At 54.2% G+C, this 20,640-nt stretch overlaps 5 protein-coding genes across 5 annotated transcripts; 2 read left to right on the top strand and 3 right to left on the bottom strand.

Moving 5' to 3' along the window:
- Positions 1–357: 357 nt before the first annotated feature.
- Positions 358–2,818, bottom strand: INS49_008437 (uncharacterized protein; the record flags this gene model as incomplete). The annotated part of the gene is made up of 6 exons (XM_043169180.1): positions 358–1,533; positions 1,585–1,858; positions 1,916–2,055; positions 2,120–2,428; positions 2,498–2,725; positions 2,777–2,818. The coding sequence occupies 6 exons, from the start codon at positions 2,816–2,818 to the stop codon at positions 358–360; spliced, it is 2,169 nt and encodes a 722-aa protein (XP_043026860.1).
- Positions 2,819–3,525: 707 nt separating this feature from the next.
- INS49_008436 (uncharacterized protein) lies at positions 3,526–13,596 on the bottom strand (the record flags this gene model as incomplete). Its single annotated transcript, XM_043169179.1, has 7 exons — positions 3,526–3,564; positions 3,749–4,835; positions 4,903–5,407; positions 5,494–5,620; positions 6,515–6,598; positions 6,840–6,864; positions 6,959–13,596. The coding sequence occupies 7 exons, from the start codon at positions 13,594–13,596 to the stop codon at positions 3,526–3,528; spliced, it is 8,505 nt and encodes a 2,834-aa protein (XP_043026859.1).
- A 665-nt stretch (positions 13,597–14,261) lies between these two features.
- On the top strand, positions 14,262–15,842 carry INS49_008435 (uncharacterized protein; the record flags this gene model as incomplete). Its single annotated transcript, XM_043169178.1, has 1 exon — positions 14,262–15,842. One exon carries the CDS (start codon positions 14,262–14,264, stop codon positions 15,840–15,842), a length of 1,581 nt encoding a protein of 526 aa, XP_043026858.1.
- Positions 15,843–16,170: 328 nt separating this feature from the next.
- INS49_008434 (uncharacterized protein) lies at positions 16,171–17,384 on the bottom strand (the record flags this gene model as incomplete). Its single annotated transcript, XM_043169177.1, has 2 exons — positions 16,171–17,200; positions 17,272–17,384. 2 exons carry the CDS (start codon positions 17,382–17,384, stop codon positions 16,171–16,173), a joined length of 1,143 nt encoding a protein of 380 aa, XP_043026857.1.
- A 458-nt stretch (positions 17,385–17,842) lies between these two features.
- Positions 17,843–19,627, top strand: INS49_008433 (uncharacterized protein; the record flags this gene model as incomplete). The annotated part of the gene is made up of 8 exons (XM_043169176.1): positions 17,843–17,899; positions 17,974–18,007; positions 18,064–18,158; positions 18,213–18,234; positions 18,300–18,396; positions 18,457–18,468; positions 18,524–18,692; positions 18,749–19,627. The coding sequence occupies 8 exons, from the start codon at positions 17,843–17,845 to the stop codon at positions 19,625–19,627; spliced, it is 1,365 nt and encodes a 454-aa protein (XP_043026856.1).
- Positions 19,628–20,640: the final 1,013 nt, after the last annotated feature.

The raw sequence follows: 20,640 nt of genomic DNA, 5'->3' as shown, positions 1-20,640 counted from the left end.
CCTCATTAGAGGTATTCTTGAGGGGGGGGGGTGTGCAAAAGGGTCCAGCCGTTTCTAAGAGGTCCTCGGACCTCCTTTGTGTCTTTTATACTGGCCATGTGAGCCACACGGTTCCTTAAATTCTTCGGCCGCAGTGACCGTCAATGAAAGCACCTTTATGAGGTGTGAGACATCATGACAGCTTTGGAAGTCAAGCCGCCAAATGGCCGGGAACTACGTTTAGTGTCATCCGCAATAGGACAAATCCAACGAGTGCAGGCCCTTTCCTAACTGTCTAAGCCGGAGGGCCATTCCTCTTCACGTGAGAAGCTACCAGTCACAAATCTTTCCCCATCATACCAACCCCCTGATAAGGCATCACAGCCATTTCAGTCTAGCAATGTGATCGGCTCTCTTCTTAGTCGGCTTAACAAACCCCATGGCCTTCAGTTCCGCAAGGCCCTGGTAAAAGAGAACCAACGCAGCACGTTCGTCAAAGCCGTCTTCGCCACGTGGTTTGGTCGATTTGGTTTTCGGTTTCGATTTCGGGTCCTCGTCCTCGTCGTCACCACGGCCAACGAGCGCGTAGAAGGCAGACCATAAGTCAGCGACATTGACCAGCGCTCCCGCTTCTCCGTACAGGTGATACAGGATTGACGTCGCCGGCAACGTGGAGGCGTTCCCATCGGCTGCGCTACAGCAAGCGCAAGCCAGGTAGTCATTAGGCTTCGAGAGGGCACGCTCAAAAACAACCCCAGGTCGCGGAATAAATACATCTTTATGAGGCGATATGGACTCGTACATCCACAGTTCATGAAAGAGGATTGCGTCTGCGGGTTGGCATGATATTTCTGCAGCCAGAGATCTCACGAGAGCGTCGACCAGTTCTGTGAAGGCCTTGTCCTCCTCTGACAGGCTTGTCTCATCCCGGCTCAGTTGCACCTTCTGTGCCACGACCGTAGTTCTGAGTAGCCTGGTCTGGGTATTGTACTGGCTGCGCAAGGGCTTCCCCGTTAGCTGTGATTGAGCTTGAAGCGAGGCAAGTCGCTCCAGCATGTCGGATAGAGCGTGCACGAAGTTCTTCTCTTCAGTGGCCCATCCTGACATGCCAAGCTCCCGGTCGCCGCTCCGAATTGTGTCCAAAAGACGCTGTAGAAGCGACGAAATTTCATCAGGAGACATTCTCTTCATCACATCCAGAAGACCGCTCTTATCAGAATGCAGATCAATGCCATCATCAAGAGCGTTTGTGTATGTGGCGATGAAGCTTTCCTGGAGGAGCCCGCTAGCATCAAGTAGTGATAGTGACCTGAGAAGCTGAGTTTCCCATTTCGCTGTGACTTTGACGGCTGTCCTTTGCTGCTCGGCCAGGAGATAGGCGTCATCATCCAGCAGTGATCGTACGTGCTTTAGCCTTCCGGCTTCGAGAGAATTCTCGATATGAGACCGGAAAGATGGAAGATTACGAAGCGCTTCAAGGTGCTCCGGCTGTGGCTTGATCTCCGAGAGAAGAACTGACAGAGGGTTGGCGTAGAAGTGGCACATATAAGCGTACTGCAGATTGTGAGTTCCTTGGTCTTCATTAATACCAGATCGGGTACTTACCTTCAACGAGTTCATGAATATCTGTCTCCCGGCAACTTGGCTCTGCTGCCGCTCGATCAAGTCACGAAGCAGGCCAGGGCCGATAATCAACGGGTTGGCTCCATGGGCCACGGCAGCCTTGAATATGTTCTCGAGAACAGATGACATCTGCACGACATCGAATTGGGCGCCATAGAGATTTTGGCTGGTCGACTTCGGGAGCCGGGCCTGGAAGAGTTCAACCGAGGTTGCAATCCCGAACAGGAGAGTGAACGGAATCCTATCTTTCCATGACCTAAGATACTGTGTCAGTTGCAGGTTCTCATGATTAATGGGGCAGAAGACTCCATACTTGAACAGGGCGATCAGATCGGACAAGAGGCCGGTATCAAACGCCTCACTATCCTGGAAAGCAACAATGACTTGTTCTGCCTCATGATGTTTGACGTGTGCATGCAGCGCCTCCAAGTCATAATCGAGATATTTGCGACCCTGCTCCAGGAGATCCCATCAGTCACATTCTCAAATCGAGATCCATAATTTGTCTTTGACTCACATCCCTCCCTACGGAGAGTTCGGCATCCTCTCCCACATGCTCGGAAGACCGTTGCGTGCCATCGCGAATGATCTTCTTCAGCGTCGCCTTCAAATTCGGCGCTTCCGCCGACTGGAGTCTGACAAAGGTACCCTTAGCAGAGCCTCCCAGGTCTTCGGCTAACTGCTCGAATAGGAGGTCTTGAGACGAGATGTTCGGTCCGGTAACAATAAGCGCCGCTCGGATCTTGGAATCCCCGTCCGCGGGGGCCTCGCCTACGAATGATGCAACTGCATCCAAGGTGCTGCGGTTTGACTCCTTCAGAACAAGCTATACAACACAACAAAGTCAGCACGCCTGTGATTTGGCAAGTTCACATTCTGAATGACTTTGACGCACCTGCATTCTCGCATCGATGGCGGTCCAGGCATCGGCGAACAACGCTTGCCTTAAGTTCACAAACTCGGCATTCTCTACCCCATGAAGCAGTGGTACAAACTCTGACGCAGGCTGGGAATGGGCGCCAGGTTTGGATTTCACCGGAGCTGACTTTCCAGAGATCTTTCTGCGTTTCGCCGGACGTGAGGCCCGATCAATCCCGTCATCTTGCCCAAAGATGAAAGCTGCCTGGATAGCTTCTGTTAGCAGAAAATCAACCGCAAACTGGGCAGAACTCACTCTGTGATCATCGTGGGTGTAGCCACTCTCGTCGGCTTCCATACTGGCTGCTTTCCATGCGGGGGTGGAGGTGAGCGTGAAAGCGAAATGAAAGGAGCCGGATAGCCTCCAGCCCCTTGCACAGCGAGACGCGAGGTAGTCGCGTCTGCTTGGGAGACGTATGTTACGTAAGAATCACCCCCCGTAGTTTTCATCAACGTGAGGCCAGCAGCACAATATCAAGGCAAGCGCGGCCGCAAGCAGTCTTTTTGCCACCGAGTCTGGTGTTTTGTTCTGTCATTTGATTCGTACTTGATACCGGCCGAGCTAACTGCATTATCCCAATGAATTCACGACCTTTTTTGCTCGCAAAAAGATGATGCCTTGCGCCTCTAACAAAAAGCGGCACCCTCCTTTTCTCAGCAGCTTGCTGCCTGCCAGGTTGTCGTTCTAGGTCCTGCAGAAGAAACTATTATGGTTCTCTGCACCCGCCCGTCCCCGGCCACCCGCCTAAACCAATTTGTTCTCTCGCTAAGGGCAATGCTCCCTGGAATTGCCATCAAGACAAACGTCTCCCGGTCTCGCCCGGCCTAGAACCATATGGGAATGATCGCAGTCCCCGAGAACACCAGCCCACTTCATCCTTGGCCCTTTCGCGTGTAAAGCATAGAACGGAGGTACTTATTTTACAAAAAACGCCGTCGTTCTCAGTCCCAGAGCAACAGTGTGGTCCACTATAACCCACTCCTAACCGTTGATGTTGCCAGTCCTCAAGCCGTAGTCTCAACAGCCTCAGCAGCCTTGACATTCTGTGACTGATTAGCGACCTACGTTCATAGTAAGGTTTGATTGGGCCATCGAGCAAAGACAGGACGCAGAGCTTGATAGTTGAAGTGAGCACTCTCGGTAGCGTCCACAGATGGATTTCTCGAGGACAACGCCCGGAAGACCGGGCACAACAGAGTAAGAGAAGCGCAATTATGACACACGTACCTCTTCAGCAGCTGGCTTTCCCTCGGCGGCAGCCTCTTCCTTTGTATCATCCTGCGCATCCTTCTTCTCCTGCTCCTTGATCTCGGCTTTGCTCTCCTCCGGAACCTCAGCCTTGGCCTCGGACTCCTCGGTGTCGGCCTTCTTGACGCCATTGACGCCCGTCTTGGCCTCCTCCTTGACCGGACCTTCAGAGTGACCGTTGACACCGTTAGCTTCCTCGGGTGCTGCAGAAGCAGCGCCGTCCTCTGCTTGCAAAAGCTTGTTCCACTTCTCAAGCAAAGCCTGCGATCGGGGCTTGAAGTTGAACTCTTCTTCCTTGGGAATCGAGTCCAACTTCAGCATAGCCTTCAGCACCTTGTTGATCTTGGTCGCCCGGATAATCTCGGTTTCGAGATCAGGAAATTGCTCAAGCTTCACCAAGTAGTCTGAGAGCACTTTAACCTCATCTTCCTTGGGCAGCTGGTCTCTCGTCAGGAGACCCTTCTGGAGCTTGTGGCGAAGGAAAAGAACCTCCTTCTTCTTGCGCTCAAAGCGGTCCTCGGCGCTCATCTCGGGCTCTTTCGGAGACTGCGCCTTGTCTTCTTCGTCGGCCTCCTTTGCAGGCTTCTTTGCCTTCTTAGCCTTCGCCTCACCACCGGCCTTGGCGGACTTGGGAGTGGCGCCGTTGGCAGTCTTGGGCGTCGCATTATTAGTGAGCTTGATCTTCGGCTTCTTAACCGACTCGGAGCGCTGGGGTGTCTCGGAGTCCTCGGTATTCTTGCGCTTCTTCTCCGACTTCTTGGCCTTGGCCGTGGACGGTTCGTCGTCAACGTCTTCCATCTCGACATCCTCGACGTCGGCTGATGACTTGGCCTGCTTCTTGGACTTCTTTGGCGTGGCGGCGGCAGCTGCTTTGGCCTCAGCGGCCTTTTGCTTCTCAATGAGCTCCTCCTGGAATTGTTGCAGGAGGTCCTTGTAATAATCCAGGTCGTGCCCTTCAGCGGCAATTTGGTGGGCTAATTGGAGATCTTTGCGCATCTTCGCAGTGATCAGGTCAGCTACCTTCTCGGGGTCGAGGTCGACCAAGTCCTTGTTTGAGACCCAGCCACTGCGTCATAATGTTAGTCGGGATGCCAACTAGCTAATATCGCTCTAGAGATTGGGAGATTCCTCACAATTCATTGGTCGCGAGGTACATGATGGGAAATGTTCGGTCGGCGGCGCGCTTCCCACCGTCCGCGAAGTCCTCACGGTAGGTCCCATCAGATCTCGCGGCGCTCACAGGTCGCGTCTTGATAAGTGCATGGGGCAGCATATCCTCGTCGCAGATGATGCATGGCCATTGTGGGTAGCCCTTGAGCTTGATGAAAAAGTGCTGGCCTGGCTGCGCATCGATGTGTGTTATGGCGGCCCGGGAACCCTTCTTGTTCAGCTTCTTTCCCTTAGCGCTGTCAGCACCGGCAGTCGACTTCCTGCGCACGGGAGTCTTGGTCTTGGAGGCATTGGGTGCGGCAGCTTTGGCGTCATCTCCGCCGGCGTTCGGTCCTCCAGCATCAGCCTGCTCTGTCTTGTCCTCAGTAGAAGCTCCCTCGGCGGGAGGGGAGGTCGTCGCGTCTGGTGCGTCCTTCATCTCGACGTCGCCGTCTTCAGTGGGTTTCTCGGCTGGGATTTTGCTTGGCTCTGGTCAAGTTGACGCGACGGTCAGCAGATGATCACATTCGCGAGAGTCGGTGCAGGTGCAGGCGTAGGCGAAAAAGAGTTTTTACCTTCAGCTTGTTTGGGTGTCTCGTCCTCCTTAGCTGGCTCGGCAGCTTCCTTCTCAGCCTTCTCCCCGGTAGGATTGGGACCCTCGGCTTTCGCCTCAGCAGCTGCAGAATCAGGCGCGTCGGTTACCTTTGTGTCAACAGTGTTGTTGTCAGCTGCACTGTTGACCTCTGCAGTAGGCGCAGCAACAGGTTGCGCACTGCCCTCGTCAGACATAGTGAGGATGGTTGGGCGACGTGATGCCTGGGCGCGTTGGGGGGAAACAATGCCGGGGGTCGATGCGAAACGGCGTGAATGCACGCGTTATTCGCGTTGAGGATGGGTGGGGATGGAAAAATTGATGCAAGTTGATGACAAGGGTGCACGATAAGTGGCCAAGATGATGCGATGGAAGGAGGAAAACAGATGGTGACAGTGGACGAGCAATGTCGGTGCTGGTCCGGTCTATCTTGTTGGAGTGGAAAGTTGGAGACGAAAAGATTGGCGGCGACACCGTTTGATGGCAGTGAAGGCGCAGAGCTTTGGCACGCACGTGACGTAACGTAACGTAAGTCAATGGAAGGCGGGAGGCGGAGGCGGAGGCGGAGGGATAACTCTGGATGGGCAGAGAGGGAGGGAGGGAGCAAGCAGGAAACGGTGGAAGGCTGGAGACGGCCGCGCGCAGTGCCCAGGTGAATTGAATTGGATGGGTACGTGCTGGGGTTCGCGGTGCTGGGCTTGGGACTTGGACCGGGACTGGGACTGGGGAGAGCTGATTTTCGTTGGTGGGTACCTGCCTGTCGAGCTTGCGAAATCCTATCTGCCAACTGCCCGTACTGACCCAGGTAGCACACACCCTACATGCCACAGCACACAGCAAAGTCTGCCTGATGCCCGAGCTTGCTCCTGACGCCCCCTTCCACGCCACTCCATCCGTTTCGTCACCCAGACCACTCCCCGTCAAAGCACAAGAGCACCGTCTCTGGCACCGTAGATGCCCTCCGCACACGGCACCATCGCCATCGAAGCCCTCCATGCCACCACCCCTCTTCCTCCAAGACTGCCCACGCCTCCTTCGAGGTCGGCCTCGTCATCACCCTCCTCCTTGGCCACCTGGTGCTGCAGCGCCTGGGCTGCTCAGACGGCCATTCCACATCTCCGAACTCCGTGGCTGACTATCTCACATGCCCAGTCAAACGGATAGAGACTGGCTGATTGTCCCACTGTCATAGACCCCACCGTCAAGAGGAAGGGGGAGGGGTTGCCCAGGCATCCCCCAGGCAGGTAGTCGTGAGGGCAGTGCCGCAGCGGTCACGAGCAGGAGGGAACGTAAGACACTTTTTGAAATGACTGAGTTTCTGTTGCGTACTTGCCTACTGTTGTCCAGCATAGTCCTCCAATATGATAACCCGTCAACATTTCGAATCCCCGGGTAGGTGAGGCCCAGCCGCCCGTCGAGTTTGCGTTCCGTTCGTCGATCGCCCTCACTCGTCCTCGTCCTCGTCCTCGTCCTCGTCATCCTCGTCAACTTCCATGCCTTCCGCCACCGTCACTTCGAAACTGGGCTCCTGATCGACTCCAATGTAGCTATCGCTCATCAAGAAGAGCTTGAGTTCATGCTTGCCGGGAGTCGGCACCGTGAACTCCAGCTTGACATTCAACTTGAGGCCAACAGTCACGCGCTTGATTGCTAGGAGCGTCTTTGTGCTCTCATCGCCCACCACAAGCCACCAGTTCTCCAGTTTCTTTCCTGGATAGAATGGCGCGTGGACCACGGTGTCGATTTCATCGCCTTCCTCAACCTCACGCTCGATTTGGATGTTGAGATAAGAGGCCTCACCAGCACGGAGGTTCTCGGGGTCCTCGACCTCAAACTCTAGCGAGACGTCGGGGTACTTCTGGTTGGTGAACTTAGCCGCGTCTTCCAGTTGCTTCTGCGAGAGACCCATGGCCTTGACTAGCTCGCCGTACTGGGAGTTTTCCTCGGGGTTCATGGCTTCCATGAAGTCAAAGACATCCTTGACCCCGAAGCTGTTTGCCGCCTTGACGACTTCCGGCGTGAAGTGGGGTATCTGCTTCAGTGGGCTGTCGCGGTCCCACATCGCCTGGACCACCATCTGGGACATTTCCATGGCGTTCATGGCGTTGAGGTGCCCATCTGACGAGAGGATGTCTACGGTCGCGCTCAGAAGGCTGACAACCTTGGAGACAATTGTTTCCTGGTCCTTCACCAGGTCAATCGGAAGCTGCATCCTGGAGAAGTGGGCCTGCAGCAAAACGAACGCCCTGAAGTGAGGCGAGTCGTAGTCTGGCTGTGCCATCTTGACAGGCACACGATCGTAGATACGACGAAGCAGACCATCCTCGTGTCTCCTGATTTGTATTGCCTCGAACTCGGTGGCTGAGGTGACGATTTCGAGGATCCCCTTGAGCTTCGTGCGGGCACTGAGAGACAGAAGGAACGTCTGCATAGTGATGTAGGAGATGTTGTAATAAGCACCGATCATGGCAGCATTCTGGGGCGTTACCGAGCCGTCTTCCTCATCAAACTCGATGATCTTTGACTCGTCAAGTTCCCTCAGCGTCGTTTCGACAAGGTCAGACAAATATTGACTGAGCCCATCTTCTGTGGTGTTGGTCAAGCTGTAGAAGCTGGGGTTGGCCAAGAGACGCCGGTAGAAGTATGTGAATGTCATCCAGGCTATGGCGTCGTCCCCAGATTCTACCATGCGAGTGCTAATCTCCGTAACGAAAGCATCGTGCAGGTATGAGTGCAGATGTGACTCAACTGGTAGAGCCTCGTTGAGGAACTTCTTGTAGTACTCCCTCTTGACGCCAGGCAGCATCAGAACCCCGCGGCCGCGGCCATCCTTTGACGATTTCAGAGCTTTGCCGAACATTTGCAACACGTCTGTCATAGGATAGTCCACGTAGCGGTGCTCACGACCTTCGAAGTACTGCGTTCCCATCACGACGACAAGATGTGCGGTGCAATCAAGCTCCCAGCAGACATCACGGGATGCCACCAAGACTTGTATAGCGCCGTTGTCGTAGAGGTATTTGACGATTCGCTTATCATCGGTGCTGAGAGCCTCGTGGTAGTAACCGACACCATGAGACAGTGCCTCGGCCAGTGCTTCTTCACTAACACGCTCCAAGAGGGGCTTGATCTGCTCCACCTCGACATGAAGAAATCTGTCCTCGTCGTCTTCAGCCAAGCAAGCGGTGAGGATGTCTCGAGTGGTCGCGCGTGTTTGCTTCCTGTTCGGAACAAAAACTAGCGCAGGCTTGTCCGGGGACATCTGAGTGATGGCAAGGTAAGTCGGCCGTGCCATCGCCAGCATGAGTGAAGGGAAATGGGGGATTGTGTAACTCTGGATATGAAGCTCCAAGGGCACGGGGCGCACGTGTGGGCTGAAATTGTAAATGTCGTGCTGCTTGGCTCCAATCCACTCTCCGATGTCTCTTGCATTAGCAAGTGATACACCAAGACCGACAATCCTCATTGGCAACTCGGTCTGAGTCCGGATGTAGTGCATCCTGGAGACGATAGTTTCGTATATGTAGCCCATGGAGCCACCAAGGAGCTGCAACTCGTCTGCAATGAAGAGCTCGACAGTCTGCACATTCTTCCTCCTCTTCCATTGCCTGGAGAGAACGTCCCACTGAGTTGGGGTCGCAAGAACCAGGTCTGCGGCCTCCAAGATCTTGATATCAGCTACCGTTTCGCCAGTCAACTTCATGATGTCCTTGCCACCCTTGAGCGCAGACAGACGCTTCTGCCAATCCTGAAGCCGAATGTCTACTAGCTCCTGGAAGGGAGCGATGTAAACAGCGCGACCCGCATCAGACTTGGACCAGAGATGGAGAAGGGCAAACTCTGCACACACAGTCTTGCCACTCCCTGTTGGTGCACCTATAAAAACGTTGTTGTCTGTGGCGTACAGAGTGTTGAAGGTCTGGGTCTGGACTTTGTTGAAGTATTGCCACTGAGGATATAGAGCCGCGTATTCCTTCACCTTAAGAGCAAATGGTGGCAGAGGCTGCAGATCCAGAAGTTCGGTATGAGGTGGGAACTTCTCGGGCAGTATGAGTTTCTGGAATGAGACTGCAACACGTGTCTCGGAATGCATCCATCTGTCAGAGACCACGGAGATGAAGTAGTTGGGCGGCATGGGCTCGGTAATCGGAACTGTAAACTCAACGATGTGCTCGTTTGTCTCCGATTCGGCATAGTCCTTGCGCAGAAGGAATGTGTCGTGGAAAAGGATCTCTTCGCCATCGCAGTCTTCGACGAGAATCCAGAAGCTTTCAGCAAGACCATGCACTTCCTCATCCCATTCGAAATTGGGCGAGATCGTGAGCTCAACGCGAAGCATGGATCTTGTAAGTGGTTGGATCTGAGCCTGCACTTCGACCCTTGGGAACTTGTTTACAAGCCCAACAACTGTCCTACCAGCTTTGGGCATCCCCAAGAGCTCGCCCATGCGTGGTGGATCCAGGTCGAAGAAGCTGCTCCAAGGAACCTCGGTACGCTCTGCTTTCTGCACAATGTCCCTCGGGCAATTCGGGAATTGGCGCAACGGCGTCATCGTGGGCCACATCCGCTTCTCTGCCATCTTGCACAGATTCAACGCCGTCTTCGCCACAGAGGACCAGCCCTTCTTCAGCGCAATCTCGAAGATAGCTCTGAGGATACGCCCTGCGGATTGCGTGACGTAGACCATGTCGGCCATCAGAGCCAAGCCATCAAGTTTGAGGCGAGAAATATACGCCTGCAGAAGGACATTGATCTTGCAATGTGGCTCTTCAATGCTCTCCTTGACAGGTATTGGAACTCGTCCCAGCAGCTTGGCAAGCTCGAGCTTCTCTTCTTGGCGGACCGGGATGTATTTGAACTCCGCGCTGAGGGAAAACACCCGGAAAAGCTCAATATTGGTGATAGATGGCTGGATGTGCGTGTTGTAGGTCTCCATGGAACCGTATGTGATGTAATAGTGCGAAGCAATGCGCCCCAGTTCAGTCGCCTGCATGCGTCCGGCCTTCTCATCATATTTGACGAGGTTCGCCTTACGGAGAACGTGGGCTGCAGAATGAATGAGATCAACCCGCTTCTGTTCCAGACCCTCGTCATCTTCGTATTCGACGCCAACACTGTAAAGACCCGGCGATCTCAGCATCCTCACGAAGAGATATGTGTAGCCAAGCCAGTCCACACCCTCATCTCGAGAGCGCACGTTGCCAAGCACAATCTCCGCGTTCAGGTTGTCGACCAAACGACTAACCAGCTGGCTTTCGATGGGCAACTGTTGATTCATAAGTGAAAGATAATACTGCATCTCACTCTGAGTGGTGATAATGATGCCCTCACCAAACGTATCGTACTGAGGCCGCCCAGCACGACCCAGCATCTGAAGGACATCTTGCGGGCTGAGCTCGACCCAGCTACCTTTCTCTGGAGAGTAAACTTGCGTTCCCTTGATGATGACCGTATGTGCAGGTAGATTGACACCCCAAGCGAGCGTGGCTGTGCAGACCAGCACTTGAATGTGTCCTCCCTCGAAGAGATCCTCTACGTCGGTCCTATCAGCTCGGCTCATGCCAGCGTGGTGGATGCCAAAGCCGTAGGGCAAGATGTCCTTGAGGTCCTTGTCCGTCGCTTCGTCTGCCGTGGCTTGCAGAATCTCTCGGCTTCCAACGTCGCTTTTGAGGATCTGATTGATGGTATCCATCTCGAGCGCTTTGTCACGGATATAGCGGGCAGTCTTTGCGGTCTCTTTGCGAGAGTGCACGAAGATGAGCATCTGGTTGCGGTTCTTGCCCACATGCTCCAGCACTTTGTTGTAAGTAACGTCGTTCATGACCTTCAGCTGTTTGATGGCCTTCCTTTCGGTCACGCCAATGAATTCTTGGCGTAGGGGGCAGGGCCTATATGATCCATCGAAATGGAACATGCCTTTTTGCGGGTCGACCCGAAGGAAACTGGCGACGTCCTTATAGTTTGGAAGTGTCGCTGATAAACCGAGGATCCTGACCGGTTCTCCAGTCTGTTCAGTCTTTCGGATTGTGCGGGAGACGATGCTTTCGAGGACGGGCCCACGGTCATCGTGAAGAAGATGGATCTCGTCGATGCAGATCAAGCGCACGAGGTTGGTATAAGAGGTGTCGGTCGCTTTGCGAGTGATGACATCCCACTTCTCGGGCGTGGTGACAATGATTTGAGTCTCGGCAATTTGTTGCTTGGTGAGTTGACGATCACCAGTCAGCTCGGAAACCTTGATTCCATAAGGAGCCAATCGACTGCCGAAGTTGCCTACTTGCTCTTGGACCAGAGCCTTCAGAGGCGCGATGCTGACAATCTTGAACGAGTCCAAATCAATCTCTCCTGTCTCGGGATCCCGATGCTTGCCAATCTCTCGCAACATTGCTAAGAATGCAACGTTGGTTTTTCCGGATCCTGTAGGCGCACAAACTAGCATGTTCCCGTCGTCTTCAAAGGCCGACGGGTAGCATTTAGACTGAATCTTGTTGAGAGATTTGACAGACTTGAAAGGTTCGCGCGCCCATTCAGGTATCTCGGAGATGGGCACCAGACTGTCGCTTGGGTCACTACGCTTTTTGGGTGGCGGAACGTGTATTTCTTCATAGCCCTTTCCAGCCCGTTTTGTGGAACCCTCGGGGAGTCGCACCTTGGGATTCGTCATCAAGTGATTCCCCTGGTCAAAGACGAGGTTTTCCAAGTTGATGAGTTTCTTGGGTTGGAGGCCGCCTATGAGCTGGCCCTCCGGGCGCTCTGGCTTCGACTCCTGCTTGTGTTCGGGCTGGTCGAGATCCATCTTGATCTCCAACTTGCCCTTCTTCTCCTCGCCTGTCTTTCCGTGAAGCTCGTCGAGAATCCACTGCAAGCCTTCAGAGACCATTTCGCGTTCGAGAGTCTCACGAGCCTGGGTGTTCTCTGCTCGAGCGATCCTGGTGAGCCATACGACCTTTTCCCTGTTCGAAATGAGTTCTTGGACAATTTCGTGGTGCTCGTAGTCGAACAGTTCCATGAGGTCGTTTTCGATTTCTCTGAGCTGCTTCTCGTCACCGCCTTCCTCATCCGGCTCGCCAGACAGGATGTGCAAAGCCTGTATCGTCTTGTCGTGCTGTATGTGAGCGTCTGGGTACAGCCGGCCTATTTGTCGTTGCAACCAGAATGCATCTATCTGGAAAGCCGGTATGTAATTCGTCTCTTGTGTCTTCTTCTGGACTTTGCCTGCTGGAGCTGAGTCGATGACCATCGCGTCGCCGTCAGCCAGGCCGGCCTCATCGCCGTCCCTGTCTTCCGCGGCACCTCCCGCCCCGGCTTCCTCTTCGAGACCTGGGCGATCTTCCTCGTCCTCGTCTTCGTCTTCGTCTTCTGATGATTCTTCGCGGACTTCGTTGACGATGCCCTCTCCGTCTTCGTCCTCCTCTTCGAAGGCGACGGCGACACCCTGGCGTTCATCGATCTCTTGGTCATCGTCAGCACCGTCCATCTCTTCGTCATCATCCTCCGCATCGTAGTCCGTGATCTTCTTGCCGAGGTTGACCAGCTCGTTGAACTCCTTAGGACTTAAAGAGGCGCCGAGGAGATCATCGATTTCCTTCTTCTTGTCGAAGTCCTTGAGATCCTCGTCCTTGAGATACTCCAGTGTGGCATCGGCAGCACTGCGTACAACCTCTTGAGGCACGTCGCCCAGATTCTTGGCTACGATGGTCAAAATGAAGTCGAATGTCGCTCGTGTCGCCTGGGTCCGCGGTCGGTACCTAAGACCTTCGACCAGGGCTTCTGCACCAGACAGAATGCCACCTCCTCTCGACAGGTCTGCGCCCTTCTTCTTTTGTTGCCGCAGGATGTCCTCGCCTTCCCGTACTGAGCCCCTTTCCACAGCGGGAATGTGGGATCTCTTCTGTTTTGGCGCCGTGTCCCGAGCAACGCGCCCGCCCATCTCCTGTATTGAGAGTCGTCCTGCCAAAGACTCTGGGTCCCCAGTGGCCTCGTCTGTCCGTCGCGTAACGAAACGACGGTCCGCCTGGAGGACCAGGTTGGACATCGCCGAGTACTTGTACTGCGACACATCGCGTTGGTAGTTGTCGCCCGACATGTTGGCGGTTGTGTTGTGTATCAACCAGAATGTTCTCAGCCCAGCTAGTCACGACAATATAGCTTTTTCGCTGTAGATAGAGGTGGTTGTAGTGATGGAAAATTCCCGTGGGAGCTTCGTGTTGCCGGCCAGTAGAAGGATTGTTTGAGGACGTCGAATGTTTGGCAGGCAGCAGGCTGGCCTCGTGCAGCGTGTTTAGATTATACACACAGAGGCGGCACGATAGCCACGGCAGCGGCGAGGACCTGGTGGTCACAGGAAGTGTCGATTATCTCATTACAACGCCAGTAGAAGAGCGTCAACTCGGTTCTCGAAACGGGCTCAAGGGCGAGGGGTGGCTGGCGATAGTTGCGGCTGGGGTAAAAGTGAAGTTCGGAATGCCGTGTTGACGAAATGCAGAATGAGTGGTCGCAAGTGATAATTTTCATGCACCAGTTGACAGGGGTGGTTCCACTAGCTACACCACAGTTGCACCGCCCCTTGCAGGTGTTTACGGGTCTGCTGCCCCCCCCCCCGTCTCCATAAGTCGCCAACCTACCATGGTAACCTCCATGGGCAAACATACTGTGCCCTGAGACAATAAGTACCACAGGCACACTGCGTCGTGAGACTCGCTCTCAACGCTATCTTTTCGACCCTCATAATAAAATTTCTTTTTTTGAGGCATGAGTCTAAGCGCTCGAGAAACGGTCGAGAGGATCCAGACGGCGCTGGAGCCTCACGTTCGGTCGCGTGAGGAAGTGTCACATATTCGAAGGGTGCTGTCCCTGCACCTGCTCTCAAGTTACGAAAATGGCCCTCAACCTGGAGCCTTGGCCTTGTCGGGCGCAGACTGTACCATCAAATCTACAGCTGGCGTGCGCGGCCTGCAGAGAGATTATCTGAAGGCACTTCACGCCAACATCAAAGCCAAACACGACCATGACGCAGTCAGACAAGCGGGGCAGGAAGGCAGCACCGTCGCTACGAGGACGCTTGATGGTTCTGGACGACTGGAAGAACACGTCATCTCCATCAAGCTCAAGAGAAAGCAGGAACGACTTCAGGCTGTTGAGAAGCATCTGGAACTCCTGGGCCAGAAGCCGGCCGCGTCGCCAGAATTTGTGCGGTCAGAGGAGATATTCAAGCACAGCAATAGCTTGCCAAAGGTTCCCAAAACCGTCGTCAGCGGCTTCACTGTGGATAATGGCTCAGCCAAAACCGACCTGAAGGCCGTTGTCGATCGCTTGGAGAAGGCAGTGCTGAGGTCTAAGCTACTGCTGACGAAGGAAGAACAGCTACTGGAGGAAGTCAGGTCTCGTTCCACAGCAACGCGCGGGACAATGAGCGACGGTGCAAAGCTTGCAGCGTTGAGTGCGACTCGGGACGAGCTCATCAGCTGGATGGAGGCGGAACTGGGTAAGGCTTCGCGTCTTGATAATTCACAACATGAGGATGGGGACGGGAAGCAGAAAACTACGCCGGACAAAGGTCATGTGCACGAGCAGCTTGCAATCGTCAAGGAGAAATACGCCAACTACCTCGCAGCACGCAAGGCTCTCGTTCAGCTGGTCCAACAGCCAACACAGCCCGAGATCCAGATGGAGGCCCCTCCGAAGAAGACCGTTCACACTCAGTCTGGGGTCGCACGCACCACCCCATCAACTCATCTGATCACACCTTACATCGAGGGTCTGGTACAAGTCAGCCAGGACCAGAGGAACTATATTGCCCAGAAATCACACATAGACACCGTTTTGGCGAAACAAACGGAAGAGGTCGTTCGGGCTTTGGATCGTCTGACGGAAGAAAGTCAGCTAATACCTGACCATCCCATGCCAGGCGCCGCAAGACGGAAGAAAAGACTTGGGCCCGGCCCTCCCAGTAATGACGTCGACAAACTCTCAGATCGTGTGCAGCCGTGGGCTTTTGCGGCGGATACAGCAAAGCTTGCCACACTCGAGGCTGTGGCAGAGAGAATCGAGGAAGGACAAGTCGCTCTTGAAAGGTCTACAAAGTCCTTGGCCGAGATCGACCAGCTGCTGGGTCGAAATACGAACCCAGGCGGCCAGTCCACAGAAGAGGAGGATACAACCCTGGACGACATCTGGTTGACAGAGTCTGCGTCCCCAAAGAAAGAGCCTACGGCAAAGTCTCATGCCAGGAATAAGAGCAACATGGTCAAAGAGAAAGGGGATGTCTGGTCGACGTTGGATGGTAGTGTCGGGCTTATCAAAGCCGAAGACTCCCCACGAAAGCTTCTATAGTTGCGTATCATCTGGCATCGAGCCTCGCGAATAGCCATTGTATTACCATGCCTTCAAACGCCATGCTTTTCCTACCCCCGTCCCAGCCAATTTTCCAGCTCTCCAGTAATCTAGTAGCTTAGCTAAGTGGGAGCACTCCGTCCGTATCCACACCCATCCATTTCCAGAGTGAGGTCACGCTTCCTCGCCACGAAACTCCCGTAACCAGGTCCCTGGTCAATGCTTCTGAGTAGCTTCTGCTGCGCATGTAGCCTACGTTCTGGAGTTGCCGTTGACCTCAACGATACTAGACACTGCCTTCTCAGTACATCATCAACGGTTGTCGGCCCTACCGTCCAGCCATGATGGTTGATATGCGGAGTGAGAGATCTAGTATCGAGAGGTGTTCGTCGGCACCGTCGACCAGACGCTTGTCGACCTCAGAGAAGACCAGCACAATCTGGTTCTTCTGGATGTCCGGAACAGTCTCGTCCAAAATAATCGCCTGGTAGAGCTGGGTGACCACCTGCCCGGCACTCCATCCATCCGCGACCATGTCCTCCACAACCTTCGACACCGCTGCGTATGCCTCTCCAGATGAGCGTGGCTTGATCGCTTTTACCAGCCTGTCGATAGTGGCGCTGGGTATCACACCAGCGATATCCTCCACAATTTTCACAGTCACCGGCTTCGTGTCCACCTCCATACTGTCACCCTCAGTATCACTCTTTGTGGCGATTGCGCCAACTAGCCGCGCCGCGCTCTGCAAGAAAGTGATGGCTTTCCGCAGGTCACCCTCGCTACACCTGATGAGCGCATCCACTGCCCCATCGTCCAGCTGGACGCCCTCCTTCTCCGCAATCTCTTCCAGCCTCTTCTTCGCATTGCCCTGATCCAAACTCTTGAAGCGGAATTTGCTGCACCGACTCGCTAGGGGGTCGATTATGCGGGTAACGTAGTTGCAGATCAGACAGAACCGTGTAATCTTGCTGTATGTCTCCATCGTCCGTCGCAGCGCGCTCTGTGCGTCCTGCGTCATGCTGTCGGCCTCGTCGAGGATGATGATCTTGAACGGCGGGCAGGGATAACGAGATTTGTATCCCGGAGGTGGGTTGGTCAACTGCATGCGCGCAAAGTCTTTGACCTTCTCCCGGACGATGGAAATGCCGCGTTCGTCAGACGCGTTGAGCTCGAGAACACGCTGTTTCACGAACTCAGGGCCATATAGTTCCTTGGCGAGGGCAAGGATTGTGGATGTCTTTCCAGTACCGGGCGGCCCGTAGAAGAGCATGTGAGGGAGATTGGATGCCTGCAGGGTCCGTTGCAGGACGGTGATTGTGTGGTCTTGGGCGGTGACATCGCTGAGGCTCTTTGGACGACTGCAATGGGCGCATGGTCAGAAACAGGCAGCAGAGACAGCATGCAAGCAAGGACATTGTCGTTGACATACTACTTCTCTACCCAGGGCTGCGCTCGTGGTGTGTCTGACGTCTTTTTCTCTTGTTTGCCTGCGCCATTGGCGGCGGCGGCCTTCCTGGCCTTGATGTCGAAAAAGCTGGCCATCCTAGCCGTTAGTCTGTGTTTGCCAGTCTGGCCGGTTCGACTGTCACAGGTAGGGGAACTGTCCTGCGGGAGAATGACTGTGTGAAAGAAGTGAACCTTGTAGGTCTGAGGACACCCATTTACGCGTCTCAACGCAAGGACGCGTCTGGCTGCTTTGTCCCCTCCACCACTGTCGGGGTCCCCACATCGAGTTGCCTGCCCCTACCCTGTCATGCTGCCTGGGTCAGCGTAGCTTCCTTGTACTTCCCCACTTAGTCCTGGGGCCGCTGCTGAAAGTCACCCGCCCGGGCAGACTTACGGCAACTTCTCCGCTAACTTTGGAAAGCAGACAAGTTACGGTATTTCAGGTCGCATCCACCACTCACTTCGTCGACGGCTCTATCTCAACATCCCCGGGAATCAATACCATCAGTCCTATGCGAATCTTTCTTTCCCCCGCGCCTTGAGGACTGCCCGCCATGGCGGATCAATCCATCATCAGGATAACCAAGGCATGTCTGCCGCCTCACTGCGGGGTCACACCAGGCTGGCATCACAGTCGATGGCCTCGGTTTGCAACCCACCAGCATCATGCTAATTAGTTGTTCAGGAGCTGAGCGACATCCAGAGGAACTCCGATCTTTGTACGCGCACACTTTGCAGACATCTGCATCATCTCACTCCGCTAACTTGTCTCAAGCCCTGGCCGTTGCATGCCGCGATGTCGACGTACGCAACGTGAAAGCGCTCATCATCGGTCCGCACGAGACACCTTACGAGTTTGGCTTCTTCGAGGTTTGTTGACTCCTACCTCCCGGCTTGTTGCATGTTCGAGGCTAACACGAACAGTTTACGTTCAAATTCAATAAAGGTCAGCCTTCCTTGCTGCAAAGTGTGCCGACACCTATCGACCGTCTAACACCTCTCCTACCGCAGACTATCCCCGAAAGTCGCCCAGCGTGAACGCAGTCACCACGAATGGTGGTCGATGCCGATTCAACCCTAACATATATGCTCAAGGGCGAGTGTGTCTGTAAGTCCAGCTCCAACCCCGGCCCTACTGGAGAATCCTTGGCTGACCTCTGACGGACAGGTCTATTCTTGGGTATGTTGCTTCCTGCAAGTCGACCGCCTGGCGAGATTACTGAACATGGCTATAGAACATGGCGCGGCGAGCGAGGCGAAGAGTGGTCTTCTGCCCAAGGTCTCGAGTCTATCCTACTCTCGATCCAAAGCTTAATGTCGTCCAACCCGTACGAGAACGAGCCAGGCTTTGAGGATGCCAACGAGGCTCAAGACAAGAAGAACCAGAAGGACTACGTTCAAAAGGTACTTAATCCAAGCTACCGTGGCAGAAGAACAGCCGTTGACATTGTCACTGTTAGATCCGCCACGAAAGCCTGCGAATCTCTGTCATTCAGCGACTGGAAGAATACCTGGGCATCGGTGCTGATGGCAACGTCGCTGCGTCTTCGAACACAGACAAAGAAGACTACGAGGTGGACATGGATGGTCTCGAGGACGCCGGCACAGCCTTTGAACCTTTCAAGGACCTGTGCAAGCGCCGTTTCCTTTGGTACTTCGAGTCGTACCTTGAGTCGATCCGCAAAGCCAAGGAGGAGGTCAAGGACGGCCAGGCGTTTGTCAGGATGCCGTTCGAGGGCCAAGGAAATACCATGGATGGAAAGTTCCACTACACAGAGCTGGAAAGGCGGCTGCGAAACATCAAGAAAGTTCTGGACGAGGAGACCAATCAGTGGGCGGCGCAGGGATTGTCACCTGAGTTCAAGGATGCAACAGTCACTGTCAACCTGCGCCGGCAGTACGAACAAGTCCTCGAGCATTTCAGGCAGCACGGCCTTGCGCATCACGTGGAGTTGGAGGGTGGCAATCCTTTCGTCTGGGTTCTGACGTACATCGGCAAGACCATGACTCCGTTAGAGGACGGATTAATCCGTGTCAGGCTTCACCTGAGCCCACGGTTCCCCGAGGAGCAGCCTCGTGCCAGGTTCGAGACGAGAATCTTCCACCACCGCATTGCCCCAGATGGAACGCCCTGTTACTACTCGAGCCCCTCGCGTCGGGAGGACATGAAGACCCACCTCGAGGCAATCATTGAGATGCTGGAGGACGAAAAACCCCCTTACGACCCGCGGACTCTCGTCTACCCCGAAGCTTTCAAACTTTTCTGGGGCAGTCCCCAGGACAGGAGGCAATACAACCAACGACTACGCCGGTCAGTTCAGGCGTCCATGGAGCTTTAGACACGCCTCAATGGCAACCATTACACAGGATTGCATGGTTGAGCGGGGGGTTTGCTTATGCGGTTATGGAATTTTCTCGGACAGGCGTTAAGGAACAGGACACGAACGGTCAGGCATACTCACGGACGGCAAACAGGACTAGCACGGAAACACACTTTCGGTGACTTTTTTCCCCTTTCATTCTCAGTGGTCGGCTTCTACGGAGGGTCGCCTGTTCACGTCCTCGGAGGGTTTTGCTTGCCAACGGCGTTATGGCTCACATTGAGGTTGACATTTGATACCTTTGCTGGGCCTCGGAAATAGGGGTCGGTAGCACGTCCTTTCTTCATGGCCCGGTAGTTTTCATATACACAAATGGAATTGACATCGCCCGTGGCAGGTGCCACTTGACCACCGTGGTTTTTGATACTGCAGGACTTGATTTTATCCATGCGCCAGTGTGCACTTTCGTTCGACTTTGTGGATATGCCTCCCTTTTTGGTATGAGAACGTGCGGCCGACTCGGTTTTTGGGCCTCGCTTGCTCCTTGGTATTTACACTATGACACAACAAAGAGTTGAGTCTCGTGCCTGCCATGTTCGATCAGGTCGCGCTTTATAGTGGACTGAGACCAGTCAGCTTCTGATGAATAGCAGCTGGTTGGATCGTCGAATAATCATTGCTCCTAATGCAGGGCCATGACCTCTCTGGGCAAGACTATAATGAACTGATAGAATCGCACGTGGCAAGCATATTGACTGAAAACTGAGAGTGAATTGTGACCTGTGCAATTGGCATCACTTTCAGAGAGAGCCTTGATAATGATGTTTAATTTCTCCGTGGTTTCTTCCACACCAGAGGCATCATAGAGTAGATGAAAACAGAAGAGATTAGGGTATACTTATGTGGTATCACGGGAGAGTTCCCACATCTCCGTTATCTCGGATATTTCATGCGCTGAACACAAGATGGGCAGTTCTATGCCGCAGCACGGCTGTTATATATGGCCCAGAGACTGGTTGTGTGAGTGGTAC

Source organism: Diaporthe citri, assembly GCF_014595645.1.
Source record: "Diaporthe citri strain NFHF-8-4 chromosome Unknown scaffold_3, whole genome shotgun sequence".
Lineage (NCBI taxonomy): Eukaryota > Fungi > Ascomycota > Sordariomycetes > Diaporthales > Diaporthaceae > Diaporthe > Diaporthe citri.
Note: the sequence above shows the minus strand (reverse complement) of the source record. Positions and strands in the feature narration are given on the sequence as shown.